The following is a 26,573-nucleotide window of genomic DNA, read 5'->3' on the forward strand; positions in this document are numbered from 1 at the left end:
AATTGTATGAAATTTTCTATCTTTTTTAAGTCTGTAATATGGTAAAAAAGAGAGGCCAAGTAGAGTAACAACAAAGCTACTGATAATGCTGATAACTATTCATCGAGAGTGAGAATGATGCGACCAAATGCTTCAACTTCAATTCCCAGACGGCCAGGGAGAGACCACGCTCATCCCCGGGATTTGCACATTTCAGCCACTAAGGCAGATTGTTGTCTCATTAAGACAAATGCTTTGTAAGAAAGTTTTGTAATTTGGGAGTTGTACTGAATGAAAGAGGGAAAGATCTGTATTTGATTGGACTGGGTTAGCACAATGAGTTAGCACTCTGCCTCACAACTCCACGGACCCTGGTTCAATTCAGGTCTTGGGTCACAGTCTTTGTGGAGTTTGCACGATCTTATTGTGTCTGCATGGATTTCCTCCAGGTGCCCCTGGTTTCTTCCCACAGTCCAAAGATGTGCAGGTTAGTTGGATTGGCATGCTAAATTGTCCCTTAGTGTCCCAAGACGTGTAGGTTGGATGGGTTAGCCATGGAAATGTGTGGGGTAATGGGGTGGGGGAGAGGGCCTGGGTAAGTTACTCTGTCAGAGAATCGATACAGACTCGGTGGGTCAAATGGCCTCTTCTGCACTGCCCTCTGATGTGACCTATATTGTACAAGCTTTAGAGTTGCTAGCTGGAAGCTTCCAGGGAGCAGCAATTTTGTATTGCTGTTTCCCACCATGTTGACACTGCAAAATGCCACTTGCAGTGCAGCACAAGTTCCCCTCTCTGATGTCATGGGGACGTGGATGCCTTCCATTAAAAAGTCCTTCTAATCAGTGTCATTGAAGCAACAATGACCATTAAGATCATTATCCCTACAGTCACAGTGCTGTGCAACATCTCTGATGGCTGGAGTTGCCAACTCTGAATACATAACCAGAGATTGCATCACCATCTCCTGCTGCCAACCACTCACCCCCACAGAATTATCATTGGCCACTCAATACATCAATCCCATTCCAGCTGAAAAAGGAAACCCCCCAGTCTACCCAATTTAATAATTCTTGATTGTAGATCAAACAACCATTTTTTTTCCCCAATCTCCAATGATTTTTCAATCAATGAAAATATTTAAAGAAAATGATGTTTCTTTTTAATGTTACTCTTCTGGGTTGCTTACCACAGTGTCCAGGGGAATAATCCATCAATTTCCCAAGATTGCTGCTGAGAGCTGGCAACCCAACCTTAGTCAATGGGTGAGCCAACAGCCAAATGAGTGACTTTGTATGATTGCAGAAATCTAGTTTCTAGCTAAATATTTTCGTAACCATGGTTACTACATAGTTTTGGAAGTTGAGGTTATTGGGCATGAACAACAGTGGACAGCCTGTTGCTTATCCATATAAGAACATAAGAAATAGGAGCAGGAGTAGGCCATCCAGCCCTTCGAGCCTGCCCCGCCATTCAATAAGATCATGGCTGATCTGTCGTGTCCCAGTTCCACATTCCCGCCCTCTCCCCATAACCCTTAATCCCCTCGCTTATCAAAAACCCATCGTCTTAAAAATATTTAGCGAGGCAGCCTCCGCCACCTCAACGGGCAGAGAATTCCAGAGATTCACCACCCTTTGAGTGAAGAAGTTCCTCCTCAACTCCGTTCTAAACCGCCCCCCCTTTATCTTGAGGCTGTGCCCCCTAGTCCTACTGTCCTTTCTGAGCAGGAAGAGCCTCTCCACCTCTATCCTATCCATCCCATTCATCATCTTATACGTCTCAATGAGATCTCCCCTCATTCTTCTAAACTCTAACGAGTACAAGCCTAGTTTATTCAGCCTCTCCTCATAGCTCAACCCCCTCAACTCCGGTATCAGCCTAGTAAACCTCCTCTGCACTCCCTCCAAGGCCAAAATATCCTTGCGTAAGTACGGTGACCAAAACTGCACACAGTACTCCAGCTGCGGCCTCACCAATGCCCTATACAGCCGCAGCAAGACCTCCCTGCTTTTATATTCAATCCCCCTCGCTATGAAGGCCAGCATCCCATTCGCCTTCCTGACCACCTGCTGCACCTGCAGGCTGGGTTTTTGCAACTCATGCACAAGGACCCCGAGGTCCCTCTGCACCGTCGCCTGCTGCAGTTTTTCGCCCTGTAAGTAATAGTCCTTCCTACCATTATTCCTGCCAAAGTGGACCACCTCGCACTTGCCAACATTAAATTCCATTTGTCATTTCCTGGCCCATTCGCCCAGCCTATCTAGATCCTTCTGCAGACTCTCCACACCCTCCGTGCAATTTGCCGCTCCACCAATCTTGGTGTCATCAGCAAATTTCGACACCATACACTCGGTTCCCTCCTCCAGATCATCTATATAATAGTACAATTTTTTTTGATCTATTTTGGCACAATGACAGTTACAATACAATGTATTTTGCCTATCAAAGAAGTGAGGACCATGGCTCATGGATATCTCTATCAGGCAAAAAGGCTCAACCAGGAGCAGATTAAAATATTTCCCTCGGGCATCCTTAAGGCCTCTGCTCAGGAATTCCAGATGTATTATTAAGAAGGCCTCCCATTTGCATGAGAGCCTGAGCCTTGATGTGTATTGTGTTTCCCTGCCACATTGACTTCCATTTTAGGCCCCTGTCCTTTGAAATAGAAGATGGCATAGCAATATGACATTCTGTTTAGTTTCATGTTGGGAAATGGTCTATTCAGTCAGGTTCAGGTAGTGGACAGTGGATCTTTGTCTTTGCACTACAATGATTGGCAATGGTTTGCATCCCCTCATAATTCAAGCATTTCAGTAACCTATCTGATATGTGGGACATAGCAAAAATGGGCATCTCAAGAATGAAAGGATTACCAGTACAACGACACAACATGTTTCGGAATACCACTTTTGACTCTCACCACAAATTTGTGTCAAGATTTTTATTGGAGCAAGGACTTAAACTTCTGAATATCCCTTTAATTTTTCTTTCCCTTTAATTTTCTCTGATCCCACTCAACCAGCCGTATCCTTTTCAGAATCCCCTCTGACCTTCCACTTCCTGATGCTGAAAAATCAGTTTTCAGAAAAAAACCTCAGCTTCGTTCCCTACTCCCTCGCAATTAATTTCATCCCCTTCACTTCCACGCCCACTTTAGAGTGAGGAGTCTTTCCCTGATCAGCAGGCCTTTCCTCAGAATTCCCATTCCACATAGATCCCTTCTTCTGGCCTTTCATTCTCTCTTAGATCTTTCATTGGGAATTTGGTATGATATTGGCTGTCTCAATTTCTCTGTTCCCCTCATTCACTCTAGCTTACTGCTTTCTGAACATCAGTATCTGTTAACAAGGAGGACACTGGAGAATAGAATCATAGAATCCCTACAGTGCAGAAGGAGCCATTTGGCCCATCAAGTGTGCATACCAGACCCTATCCCCACAATCCCACACATTTAACCTGCTAATCGTTCTAACTACCCATCCCCTGACACTAAAGGGAAACTTAGCATGGCCAATCCTCCTAACCCACACATCTTTGGATCATGGGAGGAAACCAGAGCAGCCGAGGAAACCCACGCAGACATGAGGAGAATGTGCAAACACCACACAGACAGTGACTCAAGCCAGGAATCGAATCCAGGTCCCTGGAGCTGTGAGGCAGCAGAGCTAACCACTGTGCTGCCCCATATACCAACAGTTCCCAATGAAAGATCTAAGAGAGGATGAAAGACAAGAAGAAAGGATCCACGTGGAATGGGAATTCTGAGAAAGGGCCTGCCGGTCGGGGAAAGACTCCTCACTCAAAGTTGGGCATGGAGGTGAAGGTGATGGAATTAATTGTGGTGAGGGTGTAAGGGGACAAAGCTGAGGGTTTTTTTCTGAAAGCTGATGGTTTAGCATCAGGAAGTGGAAGGTCAGAGAGGATACTGAAAACACAAAGGATGTGGCTGGTTGAATGGGATCAGAGAAAATTAAAAGGAAAGGAAAATTAAAGGGATATTCAGAAGTTTAAGTCCTTCTGTTTTTTTTTCAAAACATCCTTGAGAAAGTGGTGGTGAGCTGCCATCATAGAATCTCCACTATTGTTATCTAATCAAACAGTCTCCACCTGCATAGGCGGAATGTCAACTCTCTGACATCTCCCTTCTCAGGACTATGTTTCCACTACCCAAAATTAAGGCATTATTTCCAAGATTGTTGCTTATCTTGGCTCTTCTGGAGATGCTCCCTGCAGAGCCTCAGCTTAAAGTTCTCCAAACCTTGTATATTGCTTCCATCTCCTTCCCAAGAGCCACAACTTGGTAAACCCATAGTTTCAGCTTTCTCCTGCCCCACTGAAGTGATTGCTTTCTATTGTGACTAATTTTTCTTCCCACTGTTTTGTTTCTTCCCACCTACATCCACAATTCTTCAGTTGCTCTCCTTCATTTCCCTAGTTCAGTTTCCTAACCCTATCTTTCCCTGTATTAGGGGATTTTTAGCACCTTGCACCTCCATCTCCCTAACGAGATGTTCTGAACACTCTCTGCTCCTGCCTAGAACAAAAGCAGACCCTATTCACCTTTCTACTGCTCCGTCGAGCATTGAACAACTTTTGACTCAACACGTTTCCTCCAAAGATGTTATTATAGGAATCCGTGTAGATCCTACCTATACCTGCCTTGTTAAGGGATATACAGAACGTTCCTAGTCTGAATCTGGATCCACCCCCCCCCATCTTTTTTTCCAGCGCGTTGATGAATATGTCACTGCCATTTCTGCTCATGCCCTGAATTGGAACATTTCAGCAACTTTGCTTCCAATTGTCTACCCTTCTCTCACCTTCACATGGTCCGTCCCTGACTCTGCCTTTCCTTTCTCAATTTCACAGTCTCCATTTCTGGGGGTAGACCCACTGACTCCCACAGCTGCCCTGACTGCATTTCCTCATCTCCCATTTCCAACCCCACTACCTGTACGGATTGAATTCCATTATCCCAGTTTCTCCATTTCCATTGCATTTACTCTGACAGTGCAAACATTTCATACCAGTGTCTTTTCCCTCATTAAAGGACTCCTCAGCCCCTGCCATTGCCAAGGTTTACAAAGCCTCCAACTGTGTCCATTCTATTTCCGTCTAGTCTTGTCCTTTTCCCTCCCTCCACGGAACCACAATAGGACCTTTTACTTCCACTTACGCTCCACCATTCTCCATACACAACAGATCACCCTCAGCCACTTCCATCACCTCCAGTGTGACACCACCACCAAACACATCTTCCCTTCCCCTCTTCTTCCTTTATTGCTAAATAACCATTCCCTCTGTGTCCCCTCAAACACCTTAATGTCCCCATACCCTTGCAAGAGCAACATGCTGTGTACGCAGAGGAGAAGCAACATCTGCTCTTTCACCTCCTTCAATTCCATTGCACATTTTGTCATTGAATCCCTCCTGCCTTCCGGACCGTTCCTCTTATTCTCCCCTCGCCCACCCTCCTTTCCCCATCTTTGTACTTGTTACATCTTAGAACCTTTTCTTTGGTTACGCGAAAGGTCATTGCCCTGAAACATGGACCCTGTTCCTCTCTTTACAGATGCTGCCTGACCTGTGAGTACTTCCGCTATATTTCTGTCTTCGTTCAAATATTTGAATAATTCTTTTCTAAAGGAAGCCTCATAAATTATAGCAAAGTGCATTGCCGCTAATTGTGAGGCTGTTGGCACAATGGAAATTATGTTTGGCTGCTAACCTCCCCTCTACCCTACTCCAACCATAAAAATTGGATTGATTGAAAGTATTTTTCTAAAACTTGCTGCTCTTTAATTCTGTTCATTCTCGTGTTCATTGGATAAGACAGATGGGCCAGAATTTTATCGCCCCACCCACCATGGGAATCAGAGTGGGCGAGGAGTGGACAATGGCAAGGTCTACTGACCTCTAGAGGGATTTTACAGTTTTGGGACAAGCAAAGCCATAAAGTCCCATCCATGGAGTCATTCTGCCTCTGGCCAATGTTGTGTAATGATGTAGAGATGCCGGTGTTGGACTGGGGTAAACACAGTAATTGTAAACACAGTACTGTAAACACAGTGTTGTGTAACACAGGCACTGTCTCATCAGCTGCGTGCTGGACATCTCGTCCGATTTTCATGTCCTTTCTCCATTTCATATTTAGCCCAAGTCAAAATGGTTCCTCTAGACCAATCTGTCCAAAATGGATGTGCTTTCCTTTTTTCCTTTCACTTTTTAATTATTGAGACAGCCACAAACTGCTGCCGTGCTCTCAGCATGGTATGTTCCTTGCTGCTCTGATCCACAGTAATGGAGCCAGTGCCTTGTTAATTAGGAAATTGCACCCTTGCCTGAAACATTTCTTCCCCGCCCCCCCGAAAGCATTTACAACATTCAGCTGAGAGTCATAAACTTGCAATCTCTCTGCTTACCCCTAATTAGCAACCTCCACTGCATGGGGCACATGTTTAGCAGGAGAAGGATTTCCACGTCGAGTACACAATTCAGTTTTAATTCATGATGCTTGATTAGGGCCAAGTTGTGTTGAGTGTTTCAGTAGTAAAGACCTGAGGGTTATATTTTCAGTTCTCCACATCACAGCGCAATGATACTTTCTCATGGAGATCTGTCGGAAAATCTCACTTGCAGTCAAAGCATTTTGAGAGTGGGAGATCAGAAGATTTACATTATAGTTTCACTCTGGCAGGTGTTTAAGAAATATCCCATAGCAATTCAAATCACCAGGAGTTGCATCTAAATGGCATCAGTCTTTGTTCAGTGACACTTTCTCCTTTGGAATCAGAAGGTTGTGGGTTTGAGTCCTGTTCCAGAGACATCAGTGCAGTATTCAGAGAGTACGGTAAAGTCTCCAGAGTCCCAGACGACCATAGGCTGCACTCTGTTTTGAGGGGGAGAGCTAAGTGGTAGTGATTTAACCTGGGGATCACCACACCTCAGGCAGGGTCTTTATGAAAAACCTCTGCAGGTATGGGCATTATACCTGCGCTGTTGGCATCTCTCCACATCACAAACCAGCAGTCCAGCTAACCGAGCCAACCAACTGTCCATTCACTGATGGAGATGTCATCTTTTGGATGAGATATAAAGATAAGCCCTGGTTTGCCCTCTTGGCTATCTTTAGTTTCCATTCCAAACTTCATTTCCCAGCTACTGACTGCATCCCCCACCGTGACCCTTGAACCTGAAGCAAACTGTTCGCTACCTTGCTTTCATACTTGACCGTGAGTTGAGTTGCCAACCACATTTTTACGCCATCGCCAAGAACAACTATTTCAGCTTTCATCACCGGAGTCTGACTACCTCATTCATTGTCACCTCTAGCTTGAATATTATAATGGACTCCTGGTCAACCTCCCACAAGCCTACCTTCAGTAGACTTGATGCTATTGAAGACCTAGTCGAGCAACATTTTAATTTTAAAACTAACATCTTGTTTTCAAATCACTTCTTGGCCTTGTTCCTCCCTATCTCTGTAATCTCCTCCAGCCATACAACTCTTGAGATATTTGTATTCCTTTCATTTTGGCCTCTTAAATATCCCTGATTTTTATCACTCCGCATTGGGTGGCCGTGCTTCAGTTGCCTAGGCCCCATGTTCTGGATTTCCTTCCTTAAACCTCTTTGCCTCTACCACTTTGAGAAATTTCTTAAAACCTACATTTTTTTTGACCAATGAGTTGGTCACCTATCTTCATGTTGTCTTATGTGATTCATGTATTCTGTTTTATAAATGATACCTTTCTATATAAAATAAGATTTAAGCATCATTGTAGACTTCACTATATTGAAAAACATTCTCATTCATTAAAAAACATTTACTATATTTACACTCCTTTGCTAAATAAACTATTGTAGCAATTACTTGCTGAATTTGGTATCAGTCTTTGTTCAGTGACACTTTCTCCTTTGGAACTAGAAGATATTGGGTTCGCGTCCCGTTCCAGTGATATCAGCACAGCGTTATAGCAACTGCATTAATACAGTACTATCACAACAAATATTTCATTTAAGTGTGCAATTCCTTATGACAGTTCAAACCCCCACTTCAGAGTCTATAAACACATGTAGCTGTCAATCAAACTGTGAAAGGACCCTGATAATATATGGTTGTGAAATTAGTCATACTGTATTAACCCAGAAAATGGGATCCTCAGGCTTATGGCAACAGAGTGAAATCACAAGCAATCATTTTGTAAACCTCCAGACATTTTGTTTTCTCTGGGATTTCAAGTGCAGGACTTTTACTTGCCTTCACAGTTCCCTTTGACAGATGCTTCTGACAGTTTTGTTTTATTCATTCATGGGGTGTGAGCACGGTTGGCTGGGCCAGCGTTTATTGCCCATCCTGAATTGCCATTGAATTGAGGACAGTTTTTAAAAGTTAATTACATGCTGTGGATCCGGAGTCACATGTCAGCCAGACCAAGTAACTACAGCAGATATTACAAAATGCCGACAATGTGGAAGGAGGCCATTCAGCCCATTGGGTCTGCACCGACCATAATCCAACAGAGGCCCTACTCCTGTAACCCCACATATTTACCCTGCTAATCCCCCTGACACTAAGGGTCAATTTAGCATAGCCTATCAACCTAACCCACACATTTTTGGGCCTTCCTTAAAGATAGTGAACTAGGTAGGTTTTTATAACAATCACCAGTGGTTTTCATGATCATCATTAGACTTCCAGTTCCAGATTTTTATTGAATTCAAATTTTGCCATCTGCTATGATGGGATTCGTTAGATTCTGAGTTCACTGTTAATATCACTCTGCCTCTTGATTTTTAGCATGTCTGTTGACAGTTCCAGTCAGCTTGACAGTGATCTGTTTAAACACTTCTTCTGCATGTTTATGCCTACTCAATTCTCTCTCCTCGCCCCCCCCTTCTCTGTCCTCTCTCTCGCTGTACTCTCGCTTTATTTTTCTCTCTATTTTCTCTCTTGTTCTCTCTTGGTGTACTCTTTCTCTGTACTGACCTCTCAGTCTGTGCTCTTTCTCTCTCTCTCATTCTCTGTACTCTTCCTCTGTACTCATTCTTGCTCTCTTTCCGTCTGCTCTCTCTCTCTCTCTCTCTCTCTCTCCCCCCCTCCCCCCTCTCCCCTCCTTCCCATTTTGGAGCTCCTCCCCTCTCTCCTCTCCACTCCCCTCCTCTCTCATGTATCTTCATTCACGCCTCCCCCCCTCATCCCCTACATGTGTGTATAAGCTGTCACAGACCGACCTGATCATTGTCCACAGCCTAGAGCTAGCCCACTTGAGTCAGCTACAAAATCAGCTTGCCCGAGTTATACTTGCAGTTGTGGCTAGACATGGATGGCAAAACTTCAGCAATATAAGAGCTCCCCCTGCTGATGAATTCTCAAAACAAAGACGGGACTGAATCCAGTTTGTGCATCCTCCTCCCATTAATAAGATCCACTTATACTTGGTGCAAACCACAGGTGTATTGGTTAAATTAAACCTAAATAAAACGTTGCTCAGAAATATTTCAAAGTACCTCACGTGCACTGAGTTTTCTTGTAACACTGCGACTGTTAGATTATCAAATAAAACACGTTGACAACAAAGGAACAGGAGTCCATTTAGTGAGATCGTGACTGATCTGTGACCAAGCTCCAGAAACCAGCCGTTCCTCCACATACCTGGGGTTAAAACATTGTTTTCAGACAAAAGTGGGGCAAAATAGTCCCCGTTGGGCTCCAATCCATTTCTTACCCCATCCCTGTTGGCCTCTGTTTCTCTCCCGCAACCCTGGGCTTTGTCCACCACGCTGGGCTCTGTCCCCCTTCCCCTTTTGCTGGACTCTACCTTTGTCCCCAGCTCCCCTCCCCACAGTGGCCTCTGTTACCCCACCCCTTGCTGGGTGAGTGTGTTTAGACATTGAAAGAAGCAGGATCTGCGCTGGCGTTGTGAGTCGAATGGTCAGCAAATGGAGCAGCAACCCAGACAGTCAACACCTCTTGGATGAAGGGAAATAAGATATTGCTGTGCATTTGGAAATAAAATTGTCAGTCCAATGACTATAACAGTTGAAAGAGCAGAGGGTCAGGGATCTGACCATTTCTTCATTCCAGTGACAAATAAATAGAAGCTTTTGAAGATGATTGCAGAGATTTTTGAGCAAGCCTGCTGGATGAGGCAAGCTTGCCACCATCAGAGCGATGTTTCTCAGTTCATAACGCAGCAAGTATCGGCTGCTTTGCTTCTTCCTCCTTACAATCTGCGGACCATTAAAACCCACGCGGGTATCACTTTTGCGATTTGATTAATTTTACGTTTCTCGTCGTCCTTTCGTCTGGTAATGCCTGTTTGGTTTGCCTTGGCCCTTCACCTTGAGTTTCTGAATAACAGATAAACCCTTTTCATCAGCCCTACTCTGCGAAGATTGGAAATGTCAGGTTGTTGATGCACCCGTTAACTCATCATGGATCCAGCAGTAATTCATACTAATCCCATTATCATTTTTTTTCGCGTGGAACATCTGGTTTCAGTTTTCTGAGTACCGTGCTGATGGATTAGTGTTAATTAGTGCAGACTTGTAATAATATTTATACATGCTCCTGCCACCCTGCAAATAAATTACTGCCAGCCTATCAATATGCTGAACATCTTCAGCAATATTTTCCATGGGGTATTGCATGTTCCTGGCAGAACTTGAGCATTCCTATTTATCACTGAAGCTCTGTATATTTATCTAAGTTTAACCCGTTGAATACCTGTAAGATTGTTTTCCCTCGCTTGTGACTGCAGCCATTGTTCAGTACCATACAGTCACCAACAACAGAGAATCCAGCCATGTTCCTTTCACATTAGTGGCATTACCATTGCTAAGTTATCTGCCCCCCTCCCCCCCCCCCCATTCAACATGCTGAGGTGGGTACGGTTATATGGTGGCACAGTGGTTAGCAGAGACCTGGGTTTAATTCTAGCCCAGGACACTGTGTGGAGTTTGCACATTCTCCCTGTGTCTGTGTGGGTTTCCTCCGGATGCTCCGGTTTCCTCCCAGTCCAAAGACGTGCAGGTTCGGTTGATTGGCCATGCTGAATTGACCCTTAGTGTCAAGGGGATTAGCAGGGTAAATATGTGGGGTTATGGGAATAGGGCCTGGGTGAGATTGTCATCGGTGCAGACTTGATGGGCCAAATGGCCACCTTCTGTACTGTAAGAATTCTAAGACTCTGTGATCCTTAACCAAAAATTGAACAGATCAGCCATGTAAACATTGTGGGCCCAATTTTACCATTGCGTCTTGCCCGTTTTCGGGCATGAAAATGTGGTAAAGTTGGGTGTGAGACCATTAACGCGATTCGCGCAGATGGCCACACACAAGTCTAACAGCCATCTTTGCTCTTGTACTCTCTGCCCTTATTAATTAAGCCCAGGATACTTTATTGACCGTGCACTCAACCTGTCATGCCTCCAAGAACCCTGCACGAGTACACTCCGGTCCCCTTGCTCCTCTTTAGAATTGTTCCCTTTATCTTATATTGCAAGTTCTTCTTACCAAAATGGATCATTTCATATTTCTCCGTATTAAACTTCATCTGCCACCTGTCTGTGCATTTCACCAAATTTACACTATCGTCCCCACAGTTTACAATGCTTCCAAGTTTTATAAAGTTTTGTCCTGTACACCAGGGCCCAGGTTATTAACGTATATCAGGAAAAGCAAGGATCTCAACACTGACCCCTGGGGAGCTCCACTAAAAACCTTCCACCAAACAGAGAAATATTGGCTGAGAGACAGTACTGGTTAATCAATTTCTTATTTCATAGAATGATAGAATCCCTTTAGTGCAGAAGGAGGCCATTTGGCCCATCAATCCCACCTAGATCTTATCCCTGTAACTCCCTTCTTCCCTGCTCTTCCCCGGACAGTAAGGAACGATTTTCCATGGCTAATGAACCTAACCCGCACACCTTTGGAGCGTAAGAGGAAACTGGAGCACCTGGAGGAAGCCCACACAGACACAGAGAGAATGTGCAAACTCCACACAGATAGTGACCCAAGGTTGGAATTGAACCCGGCCCCCTGGCGTTGTGACACTTTAACCACTGTGCATCTATGTGGCTACTTTCCTTTTTACTCCATGAACTCACATGGCATTTTGTGGGGAGTGTACGGTGGCACAGTGGTTAGTACTGCTGATTAGGCGCATTGGCCATGCTAAATTCTCCTTCAGTGTACCCAAACAGGCGTCAGAGTGTGGCGACTAGGGGATTTTCACAGTAACTTAAGACACTAATAAAAATAAACTAAATTAAATGCCTTTTTGAAGTCCATGTACACCATATTAACAGCATTGCCCTCCTCATATCTTGCTGTCACCTCTTCAAGAAACTCAAGGAAGTTAGCTAAATACAATTTTCCCTTAAGGAATCCATGCTGGCTTTCTTTCATTAATTTGCTTTTGACCTTGTGACTTTATTTTGTCCATCATTGTTGTTTCCAGAGGTTTCTCCATCACCAGTTAAACTGACTGACCTGTCATTGCTGAACTTAGCATTACATCGTTTTTAAACACCTTCTGACTCCCCAAAGCTTGTCTACAATCTACAAGGCAGAAGTCAGGACTATGTTGGAATACTCTTCACTTGCCTGGTTGAGTGGAGTTCCAACAACACTCAAGAAGCTTAACATCATCTAGGACAAAGCAGCCCGCTTGGTCAGCACCCAGTTCACCACCTTAAACATTCCTTATTTCCATTATTGATGCACAATGGTAGCACTGTGTACCGTCTACAAGATGCACTACTACAACTCACCAAAGCTCTTTCAATAGTACCTTTCAAATGCACGACCTCTTCCACCTAGAAGGACAAGGGCATCAGGAGCACCAGAACGCCTCCACACCACTCATCGTCCCGACTTCAAACTGTGTCTCCATTTCTTCACTGTCGTTGGATCAAAATCCTGAAACTCCCTTCCTGACAGCACTGTGGGTGTTCCTGCACCACATGAACTGTAACAGTTCCATAAGGTGGCTCACCACCACCTTCTCAAAGGCAATTAAGGATGGGCAACTTACGCTGGCCTTGTTAATGGTGCCCTCTTTCCATGAAAGAATGATGCCATTCACAATCCTCCCCTCTCAACATCAGTAACATGCAAGTGGATGGGATGGCATGGGTTAGGGAGAGTTTTACTTCAACATTACAACAGTGACCACACTTCACTGGTTGCAAAGGAATTTGCGTTGCCCTGAGATCATAAGGGACCATCTATAAATTCTCATTCATTTACTTTGATGAGGAATAGATGGTTAGGAAAGGAATTCAAGATTATTAGAAGTAATCCATGGAACGCTGTTATTCCTGAGAGAATTGTCAGCTGTGGAAAGGATGTGTGGGAATTCTTTGTGCATGATGTGTATACTTGCTAGGCTTCGCTAGTTGAATGTTGTGTTTTTCTCTTATTCCGTGCTTTCTTATCTACAGTTTGGCCACATATTGCACTGAAATGGATCTGGCTGTGGCAAAATCTTTTTCACCTCGGTTAATCCGCCTCATGTGGTGGCCGTTCTGGAGAAACAGGGAGAGTTGCTCTGGCAATGTACCATCTAGCAGCCGCATAGTCAGCAAAGATCTGGGGATGAGCTGCCTTGCCACTGCCTTAGTGAAAGAATTGAGTGTTTGACGGCCAAGTGATAGAAGGAAGGACATTAAGAGATAAACTATGAGAAATTCAAACATTGAGAGACAGGAATAGTTCTTTCTTGGCATCATCATGGCCAGGCCTGACCGTTCGCTCTGTATAGGTGCAATCTACATCTAATGTATACCTTTATCTTTCCTAGTTGGCACAAGTGCGTGGTGTACCCAGGGGAATGTACGATGGCCCAGTGTACGACCTAGGAACCCCCAAAGCAGGAACCCCATCAGCATCAGCCAAGACATCCCCTTCCAAACAGCCCCAACCAGTTCGAAATCTACACCAATCTGGCTTCAGTCTTTCAGGTAAGAGCTCAGCATCAGGAGGCCCATTTCTAACTTCAGATAATCCAATTTGAATCTTCCATGTACCACGGTGTGCTATTCAATGACAACAATAGCCAGCAAGACAACATGATAGGATCCTTGTCACTTTAAGAAAACACTGGGTTCTTGTCAGTTGGTTGGTGTACCAGCATGTTTATGGCATACTTTTAGAACTCATTGCTTTGAGCTTGGCTAGATTATTGTGCCCCACTTGAGTATCACACTTTAGGAAAAATGTAAAGCCTTGGAAGATGCTGAAGAGAAAGGCTAAGTGATGCATTTTGGAATCAGAAATGAGGAGAGGTAATTGTACAATGTTAAAGGGGGTGCAGGAACAGAAAGACTTGTGGGGCTAACTTGTACTTTGAAAGATGGCAAGAAACATTTGCAAAGGTTTATTTTAGGAAAAAACATCTTTGGCTTCCTTAGGCATAGAATACAAAAGCAAGGAAGGAATGGTAACCCTTTATAAGTTTCTGTGTAAATGGCAAGGCTATGGTCACCAGTTCTGGGAATCCCATTTTAGAAAGGATCAAGGCCTTCGAAAGGTTTCAGTAGAGATTTACTATATTGGTATTAGGATGAGAGGGTCCAGTTATATGGAGAGACTAGAGAAGCCAGAATCATTCCCCTTACAGAAAAGAGGATTATGTGGAGATGAAATCGAGGTTTTTATATTTTCTGAGAGATTTTTATAGAATTTCTGGAGAGAATATTTCCACTGATTGGTTGGTCAGTAATAAGAAGACAGAGGTTTAAGGCACTTGGCGAAATAAACCACTGGGGATGATAAGGTGAAATTTATTAATCCAACAAAATGCTATGGTCAGGAATGCTGTGGAATGAAAGCTACTGGAGACCGATTGAGTAGTAACTTTCAAAAGAGATCTGGATATATAATTGAAAATGAGAAATTTGTAGGACTATGGGGAACAGAGCAGGGGACTGGAACTAATTGGACAAAGTTTCTGAATAGCAGATGTCAGCACAATCAGCTGAACAGCCTGTCTCTCTGCCGTAAGATTTTATGCAGTTAAATATCTGCTGCCCAGCCACATTCCTGAACCATCGCTCAGGAAGTTCAGCTTGATCTCTCTCTCTCTTTCTCTCTCCGTCTCTCATTCCCTCAGATAATGTGGGGAGGGAGGAGGAATCCAAGACAGTAATGGGGAGTTTACAACTCCACGGGGAGTTTAAAACCTCAGTCACGTCATTGAGGAATGCAGTCAAAACGAAAATGGACCTGCTCATCCACAGACAGGAGAAATGCTGGAATGTGGGTGGGGGGGGTGATGGGTAGCGGATTTACCCAGGGCTGGATGGAGTAGAATTGTTCCAGCCTTACCAATCCTCAACCCAGCTCTGTTGAATGATACTCAACACAAGGATATTTAGAAAGAGAGTAGACATTAATTGTATTTTTATTGGAGCAACATGTAAATGAGCAACATTCCACCATGAATTTATTTCACCTTCGGGACTTGCATCTTATGAGTGATTGGTTATAAGGAGAAAGATGAAGGAAGGTTAAGTGTGTGGGAAGGTTGCACTCGTATTCCAGATGAATTTCTGAACACACCAGCCTTCCCGGCGGTTTCCATCTGGCTCTTCATTGTGCTTGGAAGGCAATTCAAGAAGACATATGTGTGAGTGGGAAGAGATTGAGCCTTGTTTTGATTGGGAAATGTGCTCTGAAGTCGATGGATATCAGCTCTTCAAAGGGAAGGTGCTTTCTCTGTCATGTTTGGCAAAGATGTTGAATTGAGGCCATGACTATCAAAGGGAACAAGGGAGCTTTTAAGGGCATTGTGCAGGGTGTAGGTTTGAGGGAGAAGAGGTCTTAAAAGGACAGGTAACCAGAATATTTGTCCAGTCAAGCTATGCTGACTTTGGATCATTCCCCATGGTTTGTGAAGGAGAGTTTGATTCGAAGGATTGAGCTACACCAGGCTTTGGTGAGTATCCTTTACTTGATTTAGAAATGATGTTTCAATGTGCTGTTTTACCATGAAGTGCTTTTAACTTTCTCCCCTTCGAAATTTTTGCCGATTTTCTTACCACACTGTCCAAAACATAATGGAGTATGCTGACATGCACACTTTGTAGCTGTCTGATACCTCACCCCCTGGTCTTCATGTCAGGGTGAGGGTCCAGAAGGAATCATAGAATCCTAGTGCAGAAGGAGGCCATTTGGTCCATCTGCACTGACCAAAATCCCACCCAGCCCCTATCACCATAACCCAATGCATTTACCCTAGCTAGTTCCCCTGACAGAAAGGGCAATTTAGCATGGCCAATTCAGATAACCCTCACATCTTTGGATCAGCAAGTCCTCGGAAGTGTGGGGCTACATTCTTCTCTCAGTTGACGTCCATACCTGCCAATGCTGGATGAGAATCAAGAGCATTGTTTCTGGCTGATTTCCCACCCCCTCCAATTAGCCTCTCCCATCGCCTTCACAATACTGAGGCTTCTTCATCAGTTAGGCCTTCACTTTCGTTTTGGATCAGTGTTTTACTTTACTGCAGGACTGAGTAGAAAGTACTGAATCAAAAGAGAATACCGCTCAAGTTTAAAGTTCAAGGACTGGCTTTTGGAGATGCTAGTTTCTGAGAATTTTCTAAGGAATGCCTATTACAATATGTGGTGTTAGTCATCGAAGTGACCTCAGTCAGTTGGTTTCAATATTTTACTGCTGGCTGCTCCGTTTTGACCATTTTAATCATGCTTCAAGCTTCTGCACATCTGCAAAAAATAACACTGCGATATTTGGATGACAGAAAGATTAATCAAACTAATCGAATAACCAATGCCATACTTTACATTTAGTGTTACAAGGGAAGATCACAAGGTCAACAGCCTAGTCAAAATGGGTGGAGGAGGGTAGGGGTGTGATCAGCAGTTAAATAGAACTTAAAACAGTACACACAGGAGCAGGCCCTTTGGCCCACAATGTTGTGCTGAACATGTTGTCATGTTGCTAGCGGAGGAATGGCCCACTGCACCGTTTCATTCATTGCTTTCACCATGGCAAACCTCCACCGAGATTTGGTGGCCACAGCAGATGCCTGACTCAGAATGCTGATCCCTTTAAACTTGTGAGTTGGAGTCCCACCAGATATATATCTCTATATATGATGGAAGGAGCTTGCAGGTAATTGCTACATACATTTTCATGCGGCTGGTGAGGAGCAGAAATGTTCCCCCGGGCTCTGGAAAACCTGCTGCTGCTGCTCAAGGAATCCCTACCCTCATCTAGACCCCCATTACCTTCTACCCCCACGACGGCCTTGCCTTCTTTTGGGTCTGGGTCATTTGATGTTGCGGCAATGCAGAGTTGGCGATCATCTCCATCCAGTCACAAGTAAGGATTGTGTTTCCCTGGGGCTTTTACAGAGCTGATTGGTTGATTGAAGTCCACACACACACACAGGGGGCATTCCACCAGACCAGTGGTGTTGTTTAACCTTTGCCCATGTGAAGCAATTTATACATTCAAGGTGCCTTATTAATGTTGTTGATATTTATGTCTGTTTTTCGTGAGAATGAAATTTTCATTAAAATTTTTCAAAATACCAGAGAGTACTCTGTGAAGCAATTATTTGATGAAAAAACAATATCACGAAAGGTGATGATTTGAAGCTGTTGTTAGAGCCCTTCAGAAAATTGGCCAATTGCCGTTGTCAATTAAACATTTCCGTTCATTTCAATAGGAAGAACTACTGATGGTTTTACAAAACCAAATGCAGGTATGGAACAATCAAGTTTAAAAATCAAAATTACTTGTGCCCTCGAGGCAAAGGAAGTTTTGTTTTGTGAATACAACTGACTGGATTTGATCTACTGAAATAGATTGGACACAGGCCTAAGTGAACATTCCACATTCCCCCACTTTGCAACTTTGTTGTCTTTACTTCTAAACTGGTGGAGTGTGAAGTAATGCAGAAAGTGTTAGCTTGGAATTGCAGGCTGTTCTTTTTTATATGGTTTGAAGATTATTTTGATATTGGCCCTGAAGGAAAGCCAAACGGTTGGTCTGTTGCGTGTGCCTTGAGTGAATACATTTACTGTTTCTGGGATCTTTGCTTTTTTAATTACTTTAAACCTTCCTGCGAGGCACAAAGCTTCCCTGTAATGATGCATGATGTTGATGGGTGAGTGCGCAGCTTCCCTAACTCTTAGTTGCTACTTTCTTTTTTAAAAAATATATAGAGTTGGATGGGGAGCGAAACACACTGCCCCTACCCAGGGTTATGGTCAAATATTCTTAGGTCAGTTCCAGGACAGACCATAAGGTTGTGTGATGTTCTCTTGTACTCTGTTTTCTAACCCCTTCAATCTCGTTTGAGATCCTTTTCTGTGCATTTGGACCCCTCCTACCCCAAATCTCCAATGGTACACTTCCCACAACAGCCATCCCTACAATCTGGTCAATAGGTTGACAGCCTTAAGCTAAGGCAGTAACTGGTTTTGGAATCGCATCAGCTCATGGTACCTATGCAAAGAGAGATTTAAATTACCCCGCTCCACAAAAGATAGGCTCCACTGCACCACCTCAGTGTCCCCTGTGTTTATCCAGTCGATCTTGTCAACCTGCATGTGTCAAAGTTGAACATAAAAGTAAGGACGTTATATTTCAGTTATACAGGGCATTGAAGAGACCACATCTTTGGTCTCTGTATTTAAGAAAGGATGTAAATGCTTTGGAAGCAGTTCAGAAGAGTTTACTAGATTGGTACTTGGAATGAGCAGGTTGTCTTAAGAGGATGGGTTTGAAAGGCTGGGTTAGTTTCCACTGGAGTTCAGAAGAGTGAGGGGTGATGTGATTGAAGAATATAAGATCCTGAGCAGTCTTGACAAGGTGAACAGGGAAAGGATGCTTCCTCTTGTGGATGAGTTCAAAACTAGGGGGAACTGTTTCAAGATCAGGCTGTTTGAGATGAGGAGAATTTTTTCTGAGGATTTTGTGACTTTGGAACTCTGCCTCAGAAGGCGGTAGAGGCAGCGTCATTGAATATTTTTAAGGTGGAGGTAGGTAGATTCTTGCTAGGCAAGGGAATCATAGGTTAGGGGGAGGGATGTGGGGGTAGATGTGGAATTGGAAATACAAACACAAACAGAGCAGCCATGATCTTACTGAATGGTGAAGCAGACCTGAGGCACTGAATGGCCAATGTCTGCTCCTATTTTGTATGTTGGTAAATATCCATATTGGCGAATCTAAGCTGAGAAGTGAACGCTAATGCTTTTATGTAGTTGAGAGTGTTCAGTGGATACAGGAAAGGTGAATTTATGATTGAGGTTAGCAAACAAATGACATAGGAGACCTTAGGGAGAGTACAATCTGCCTCCGATTCTTTCTATCATGCTGCAAACTGAGGAGTTCACATGACTGGTTACCAAGTTTCCACCTGTCTCCCAGTCAATAAGCAGCCTGCTTTCCATTTAGTTTAACATCATCAGTTGGTTGCTTGGCTACCTTGTTTAGTGGCTAACGGCAGAACGATGAGTGAGGCAGGGGAGGGATGGGGGCAACCAAGATGGGGAGTGAAAAAGAAATTCTCCTTGTTAACTGGAGGCGGATGCCAAAGGTGAGGGGGATTCAGAAAGTGGAGAACAGAGAGACATCACCTGAAGACACCTTTGCTGTGTTAAGGTGTCAAGGCCATTGGCAGCCATGCTAATTAGTGTAGACTGACTGATTTGCTGCTGCAATATTGGGACAAATCCTGTGTGTGCTGTCTACAGTTTAGCAAGGCACATGGGGATGTCATGGATTGAGCTGATTTGACACAAACCGGACTGACCTCCTTATCAAGGACAAAAAAAAGCTGGTGTTTGTGAGTGTATGGGGAGAGGTCAGCGGGGCGGAGTTGGGGGGTTGGAATATTAGGTGAGGGGGAGGGAGAACGGGTGAGGGGATGGGGATTTTTTGTATCCTGTGAGGGCCACTCTGCTTCATGCCCATTCCCTTCCTTTCGCTTCACAGGGGCTCAGGTGGACGACGGCCCTCGTCGCAGTGGTCACCGCATCGTCGCGCCTCCTGGTGGCCGCTCAAACATCACCTCGCTCAGTTGAAGCTTGCAGTGGGAAAGGAGAGAGAGAGAAAGAGGGGGAGAGAAGAAAGAAATTGTGCTGTATTGATGACGTATTGCAAAGAAAAGCAAAAAAAGATAATTGTGTTTGTCCTACAAAAGAAAACAAAATAAATGGTTACTTTGGATTGAATATAAACAGTGCCTCAAGCCTTATTGATGAGAAATGCTACTTTGCCATCGCTTTTAAGAATGTCTTGTTTTCATTTATTTAGCCTTAAGCTGTCACAGTTTACAAGTTGATAGTAGGGATGCAAAGATTACAGATTTTTCTATTGATTTGTTTTCACAACATTTCCCCATCCCCTCTCCGGTAGACCCTGCTCTCCATCCCAAAGGAAATAACTCACCTTATTTAAATTTCTACGGTGCCCCTCAGAATAGGCATCAGGTCCACTTCTGATTTAAATCTCATGTATTACCTGTAATTCATAGAGTCCCTACAGTGCAGAAGTAGGCCATTTAGCCCATCGAGTCTGCACCGACCGCAATACCACCTAGGCCCTATCCACATAATCCTACGTTTGTGAGCTTAAGTGTAGTGACCAATGTGAGGAAAGAACTGATGGCTTACACTGTTTTCTCACTCTTCATTGAAATTTTGGCTCTGACTTAATATCAAATTTGATCACGTCCTTTGAAGTCCTGTAATTCAAACACAAATATTCATACGGTGAAACTGTCCCTCTGAAAAATGTGTCGGCTAAATCCATTTTTCCCTCTGTTTCTGGTCAAATTGGCTTCGTTTCTAAATTGCATCAGCTCCAACGTTTAGTCACTTAAGGTTGTCATGCCGTTAAGCAACCCCTCTTAATTCCTCTTCAGAAATGACGCTTCCCAGATAATTTTATTTTGAAGGCAGTCACCTCCTCCTCCCCCCTCGAGAGAAGGTGGGGGACAGAATTGTGAAAATAAATCTGGTTGATTCACGGGCTGATCTGTCAAATTCGTAGTGCGCCCTGAAAAAAGTTGTAATTTTTTCTTCATAATTTCTTGGCTATAGCGTCAAACACTGTAATCAATGCATCCTTTTAAAGAACAATAGTTGTGATGTGTATTCATGTTAAACCTTGTGCATGATGCTGAATTTTCTAGGAATTGGCTCGTCAAGTCATACATTGCATTACTTCAGAGACCTAAAGTGCTTTCACACTCTTTATTTTGCTGCTTGCCTGTATGTGTGTGTACGCACACACACAACCGCGCACATACTACCTCTCAACACCACCCTACTTAGAGACTAACCATGAGGTATTACATCTGTGTGTTAGTATTACCATGACCCTCTCCTTAGCAAGGACTTATTTTAATGAATATATTTTATCCAGCCTTAAAACAGTACAAAAGCAGCATATTGTTTTTTTTTTCCAATGCTCCTGGATTATTTCCTCCAACCAGCAATGTGTTAGTGGAATATTTAGCAATGATATGACTAGGGAGCCCTCAAACAAATGCTTCCGATACTTCATGTTTGTTTGAGTACAAGCTGTATAGTCAAACCTGTAGCCATCTTCACTTATAAACATCTACAAGAAACCCTGTTTTTTTTAAAAAAAGAAGTAACTCACCCCTCACACCCCCCCCCGTACAGCTGGGATGCTGTTCTTAGGTGAATAACGTGCCCCTTTTCCTCTCACAGGCATATCTTCCATTGTAAATGATGAGCTTGTCAGAGAATGGCAGAACAGTACTTTGACACATTGATGAACGTATTCTTTTCATCAGATTAAAAGGAAAGCAGGGACATGAGAGAACCCCTTCCTCCAACAGAACATAGTCTCTTGTGGGATTTGGTGCGGGAAAGCCTTGCTAAAATAGCCTCCTGACTATATAGTCCCATTTTCTCCTAGAACTTTCCCAAGATCTAAAGGTGGGGTATTTATTATAAAAATGAGCGAGATGGATTATAAACCCTACTTAGACACAGGGTCGTATTAGTATGTGATTGAAAAATACTTCCAAATAAGTCACATTTTAAAATCATAGCTATCGGAGATCAATGAAGGTTACAGTCCACAGTAGTACAGAAAGCCACCATGTCTCATGGAGAGTTTGCTGTTTAGTGGGAACTAAATGAGGTAACTACCCTCTCATTCCAAATTGGGGGAAGGAATTGAATTGAAAGAAACAGGGTGAATTCACAATAACTTTAGCCATGAGACCTCAAATAGCTGCCATCTGTCCATCATTTTTTCTAATTATTGTGGCTCACTAATAACTGAGCAGCGCATCTCCTTTGTCCCTTTATCCAGTATTTAATTGACATGCCAATTGATAAAGGCTTTCAAATATCTAATGTTTTACTTACTTAATTTCTACTGATGCATTGGAGCGTTTCATCATACATGCAGCTTACAGACAGCATGGTGCAGCCAAGAACTCGGAGTTAAATGGGAGGTGTGTTGACCCAGTGTTCCAGGATGTACTGGGTGTGTTGTTCACATTGGTTCAGTTCAGATTCTAAACAAAAACACTAAAATCTTCTGTAGTTAATGAGGTTTGAATAGCTGACTATTTTTAATTACCATTTTCTTCCAAAACAAAATGCCTGTGATTTAAAAAGATGTAAGGACAACTTTACCAAGGTGATTGATGTTTAGAAATTGTTTCTTGTATTTAATTATGTTTGTATCTACAGTACATGTCTTGGACTAATAAATTTATGCAAATATGGCTTCCCAAGGACACACTGTGTTGAATTTATCATTTTCATTTTGACTGCGTTCCAGTTCATTGTAAGCAATTTTTTCTGAACTCCAGGCATCAGGCATTTTGCCCATTCTGCCAGTTTAAAGGTCTGGTGAAATGTTTCAGGGGAGGAGGAAGGGAACACTTAAAAAACAAACAAATACAGGCCCCTGCACTGACCCAACTCAGAGGGTTAAATGTGTATGACTAGTCACTTCTATTGGGGTGTCCCTTTAGCAGGCATGGTGTTAACTTCTTGTATTTCTGGCATGGTGTCCACTTTTTGAAAACACAATTGCTAACGTTCCTGAGATCTCTTTTAGTTTCCACCCCCTCAAAAATAGCCTCCACTTCCTTATATCAAATGGCATCTCAACATCATGTGACTAACCATTTGCTAACAGTGGTATTCAGTCACCACCCAGTGAATTAACAGAGAAATGAAATTGAATAAAATATATTCGAAATTTGAAAAAAATTATAGTTTATTTGTTCATGGGGATGTGGGCATTGCTGGCTGGGCCAGCATTTATTGCCCACTCCTGAAAGCATTTAAGAGTCAACCACGTTGCTGTGAGTCTGGAGTCGTGTGCAGACTAGACAAGGTAAGGATGACAGATTTCTTTCCCGCAGAGACGTAAGTGAACCAGATCTGAGACGTATAAGATGATGAATGGGATGGATAGGATAGAGGTGGAGAGACTCTTCCCGCTCAAAAAAGACAGTAGGACTAGGGGGCACAGCCTCAAGATAAAGGGGGGGGCGGTTTAGAACGGAGTTGAGGAGGAACTTCTTCACTCAAAGGGTGGTGAATCTCTGGAATTCTCTGCCCGTTGAAGTGGTGGAGGCTGCCTCGCTAAATATTTTTAAGACGCGGGTTGATGGGTTTTTGATAAGAGAGGGGATTAAGGGTTATGGGGAGAGGGCGGGAAAGTGGAACTGAGCCACGACAGATCAGCCATGATCTTATTGAATGGCGGGGCAGGCTCGAAGGGCTAGATGGCCTACTCCTGCTCCTATTTCTTATGTTCTTAGATGGGTTTTTATGACCATTGTTTCATGGTCATCATTAGACTTTTAATTCCAGATTTTTATTGAATTCTAATTTCACCATCAGCCATGGTGGGATTCAAACCTGGGTTCTCAGCATGCATCCTGAGTCTCCTGATTACTAGTCCAGTGACAATATCATTACGCCACTGCCTCCCCACTTAACGAATACTTAAAAAGTTAACTCCACTCTAATCATGGGATGACCAAGTACACATAAAAATTAATTGCATTCAAAGATTAATATATTTACACATTAATGTTCTGTCATCCCATTTTTCTCTTGTATTTATTTTCATTTAATGTTTTCCAGCAAATTTTTAAATTTAAGAAAATATGCATATTTTGAGTTCCACAACTTGTTTGATAACACCATTTAGTTTACATGAATTTATTAAGCTGAATTTAATTTGCAAGGCTGTGTGTTGAGGATTATGGCAGGTTTGAGCTTGACTATGTGGCTCAAGGTGGCTGATTTAGCCAGATGACACACACTGGATAGGATTTCCTGCACAATCCACTGTGTTTCACAAAGGGAGCCTGCCATTGGCCAGCGGCAGGATCTTCTGGCTCCCACCATTCTCAACAGATTTCCCGTTGAATGTACTCCTTGCTGCTTGGAAACCCGTGGCGGATGTGCGCTGTCGACTTGAACAGAAGATCCCACCAGTGTGAATGCCTGGAGAATTCCGGCCAATGAGCTGGATAAGGGCTGCTGCTACCTGCGACAAAAGCTAGTTCCTTCTGAAATGAGAGGACACTGCGAATGCTACATTGGTACCTGAAGTTCCTTTTCTAATGGATGTTATATAATTGGAGCAGGAGTTGGCCATTCGGCCCCTTGAGTATGTTCCTAATCAGCCTTATCCAACTCTACCCTCATACCTGTGTAAATTTAAGTTTTAAGTTTAATTATTAGTGTCATGAGTAGGGTTACATTAACACTGCAGCCAAGTTACTGTGAAAATCTCCTCTGCCACACTCCCACACCTGTTTGGGTACATTGAGGGAGGATTTAGCATGACCAGTGCATCTTGTGCATCCTACCACCATGTCTTTCAGACTGTGGAACAAAAATGGAGCACCCGGAGGAAAGCCATGCAGACACGGGAGAACATGCAGACTTCACACATACAGTGTCGCAAGCTGGGAATCAAACCTGGGTCACTAGCACAGTGAGGCAACAGTGCTAACCACTGTACCATACGTAATTGAATTGCATTAAATTCAAGATTCCTGTTTGGAACCGGAGGGTGTTGCTTAATTAAATTGTTTTATGAATCCTTTTTTCATAGCATTTTGTTGCGTGAGACTACTAATTAAACTTGCACAATACTGGATCTAAAATAGCTTTACTCCAGTTGGTTGCGCAACATATTGTCATAAAATCATTCTACAAATATGTCTTCAAAACAACTTTTGCCAATGCGATTTGTCCAATCTAAATGAAACTTAGACCCCTCCCCGCTATGTTTATTACATTGCATTTGTTTCAAGCTCCAACTATTTCATTCTTTATGTTCTATCCAATGGTGTAACTGCAATTAGGCAGTATATAAACTATTTCCACCAGTGTTTCCTGATCACTTTTTTTCTAACTTCCATCCCTACTAATTCTACTTCCTGTTCTCTGAGCCAAGATCCTTTCTCACTGCTGTCATTATGTCATCCTTTACAGTTAAAGTTCCTCACTTGCTATTCTGTTTGTCTTCTTGAAATGTCGTGAATTCTGGAATGTTTATTTCCCAACATTGTCACCTTGTGACCCTATATCTGTAGTGGTGAGTATACCTCAACCATTTATCTCTATTATTACCGCTAGTTCAACAGTCTTATTACTAATTGTGGCAATAGGAATGGTTGTCCCTCTCTCCTATCAAGTAACTGGTGGGTGGCATCCATGCTGTGCTGCAGTTAGTAAAATGGCGATGAACCAGTGAACATCCCAGTAAAGTTCACTTTTGTTTCCTGTCTCAACTGATCAGAATGATACAGCCTGATTTAAGTGGGACAGCTCCCTCTTTCCCCAGTATCAGGATCAATGCCCCATAATTGAACCCCCTTTTACAACTCCTCTCTTTGAGTTGGATGTTTAATCCTGAGATCTGCTTGATCCTATGCCAATTGGCAGGTGGCTGAGGTAACAATCCGACAATTATTACCTTTAAGTTATTGCTTTAATTTAATCCTACCTCCTTAAGTACCCTCAGCTCAATATCATTATGAGTTCTACTCCTACATGAATCATGTCTCTCATCATGAATTCACCGAATTAGTGTGGCAATTCACTGAGTGTACAGATTGCTGCTTCACTGGTTTTATGCATTATGTAACCATGCTGAAGTTGGATACATATTGGCCATCTCCTGAGGTGGAGGAGCTGAACAGTTTGGATGGGAAATGTAATTAGGGCCCTCCTGTATAAGTCTTAGAGGAAGCCTAACAAATGAATGCTAGTCTGCGTACATTGTGAGCTAGTGATGAATGCATGGTGTGAGAACAAAGAATGAAGCAGATGTGAACATCATGACAACCTCTGCATGTGGTTAGGCAACAAAAAATCTTTGAACTTTTGTGGTGTGCATTCAGAGCATGTGATCTGGATGTCTTGCGAATTAATGACAGCTGCTAACTGTCTGCTCATTCAGCCTAGTATGAACTCCTCGTCATCAGAAGTAATCTGTTTGAGTGGTCCTACTAAACAAGGAACCACTCTCAGCAATAGCATAAAACATCCAGCAGAACCTAATATAGAAGGGAAGATAC

At 43.2% G+C, this 26,573-nt stretch overlaps 1 protein-coding gene across 3 annotated transcripts in view; it reads left to right on the forward strand.

Moving 5' to 3' along the window:
* The window catches only part of LOC145351945 (dihydropyrimidinase-related protein 3-like), a 184,497-nt gene extending 161,741 nt beyond the window's left edge, over positions 1 to 22,756 (forward strand). For 2 of the 3 annotated variants that reach the window (XM_080201755.1, XM_080201757.1), the window contains exons 13-15: positions 13,794 to 13,953; positions 17,688 to 17,723; positions 19,964 to 22,756. In XM_080201755.1, the coding sequence (XP_080057881.1) occupies positions 13,794 to 13,953; positions 17,688 to 17,723; positions 19,964 to 20,052 (285 nt within the window). In that variant the 3' untranslated portion in view covers positions 20,053 to 22,756. The remainder of the gene's footprint in view (positions 1 to 13,793; positions 13,954 to 17,687; positions 17,724 to 19,963) is intronic. The other variant, XM_080201756.1, reaches the window with a different exon arrangement.
* Positions 22,757 to 26,573: the final 3,817 nt, after the last annotated feature.

This window comes from Carcharhinus amblyrhynchos, chromosome 13, assembly GCF_965287045.1.
Source record: "Carcharhinus amblyrhynchos chromosome 13, sCarAmb.v2.hapA, whole genome shotgun sequence".
Lineage (NCBI taxonomy): Eukaryota > Metazoa > Chordata > Chondrichthyes > Carcharhiniformes > Carcharhinidae > Carcharhinus > Carcharhinus amblyrhynchos.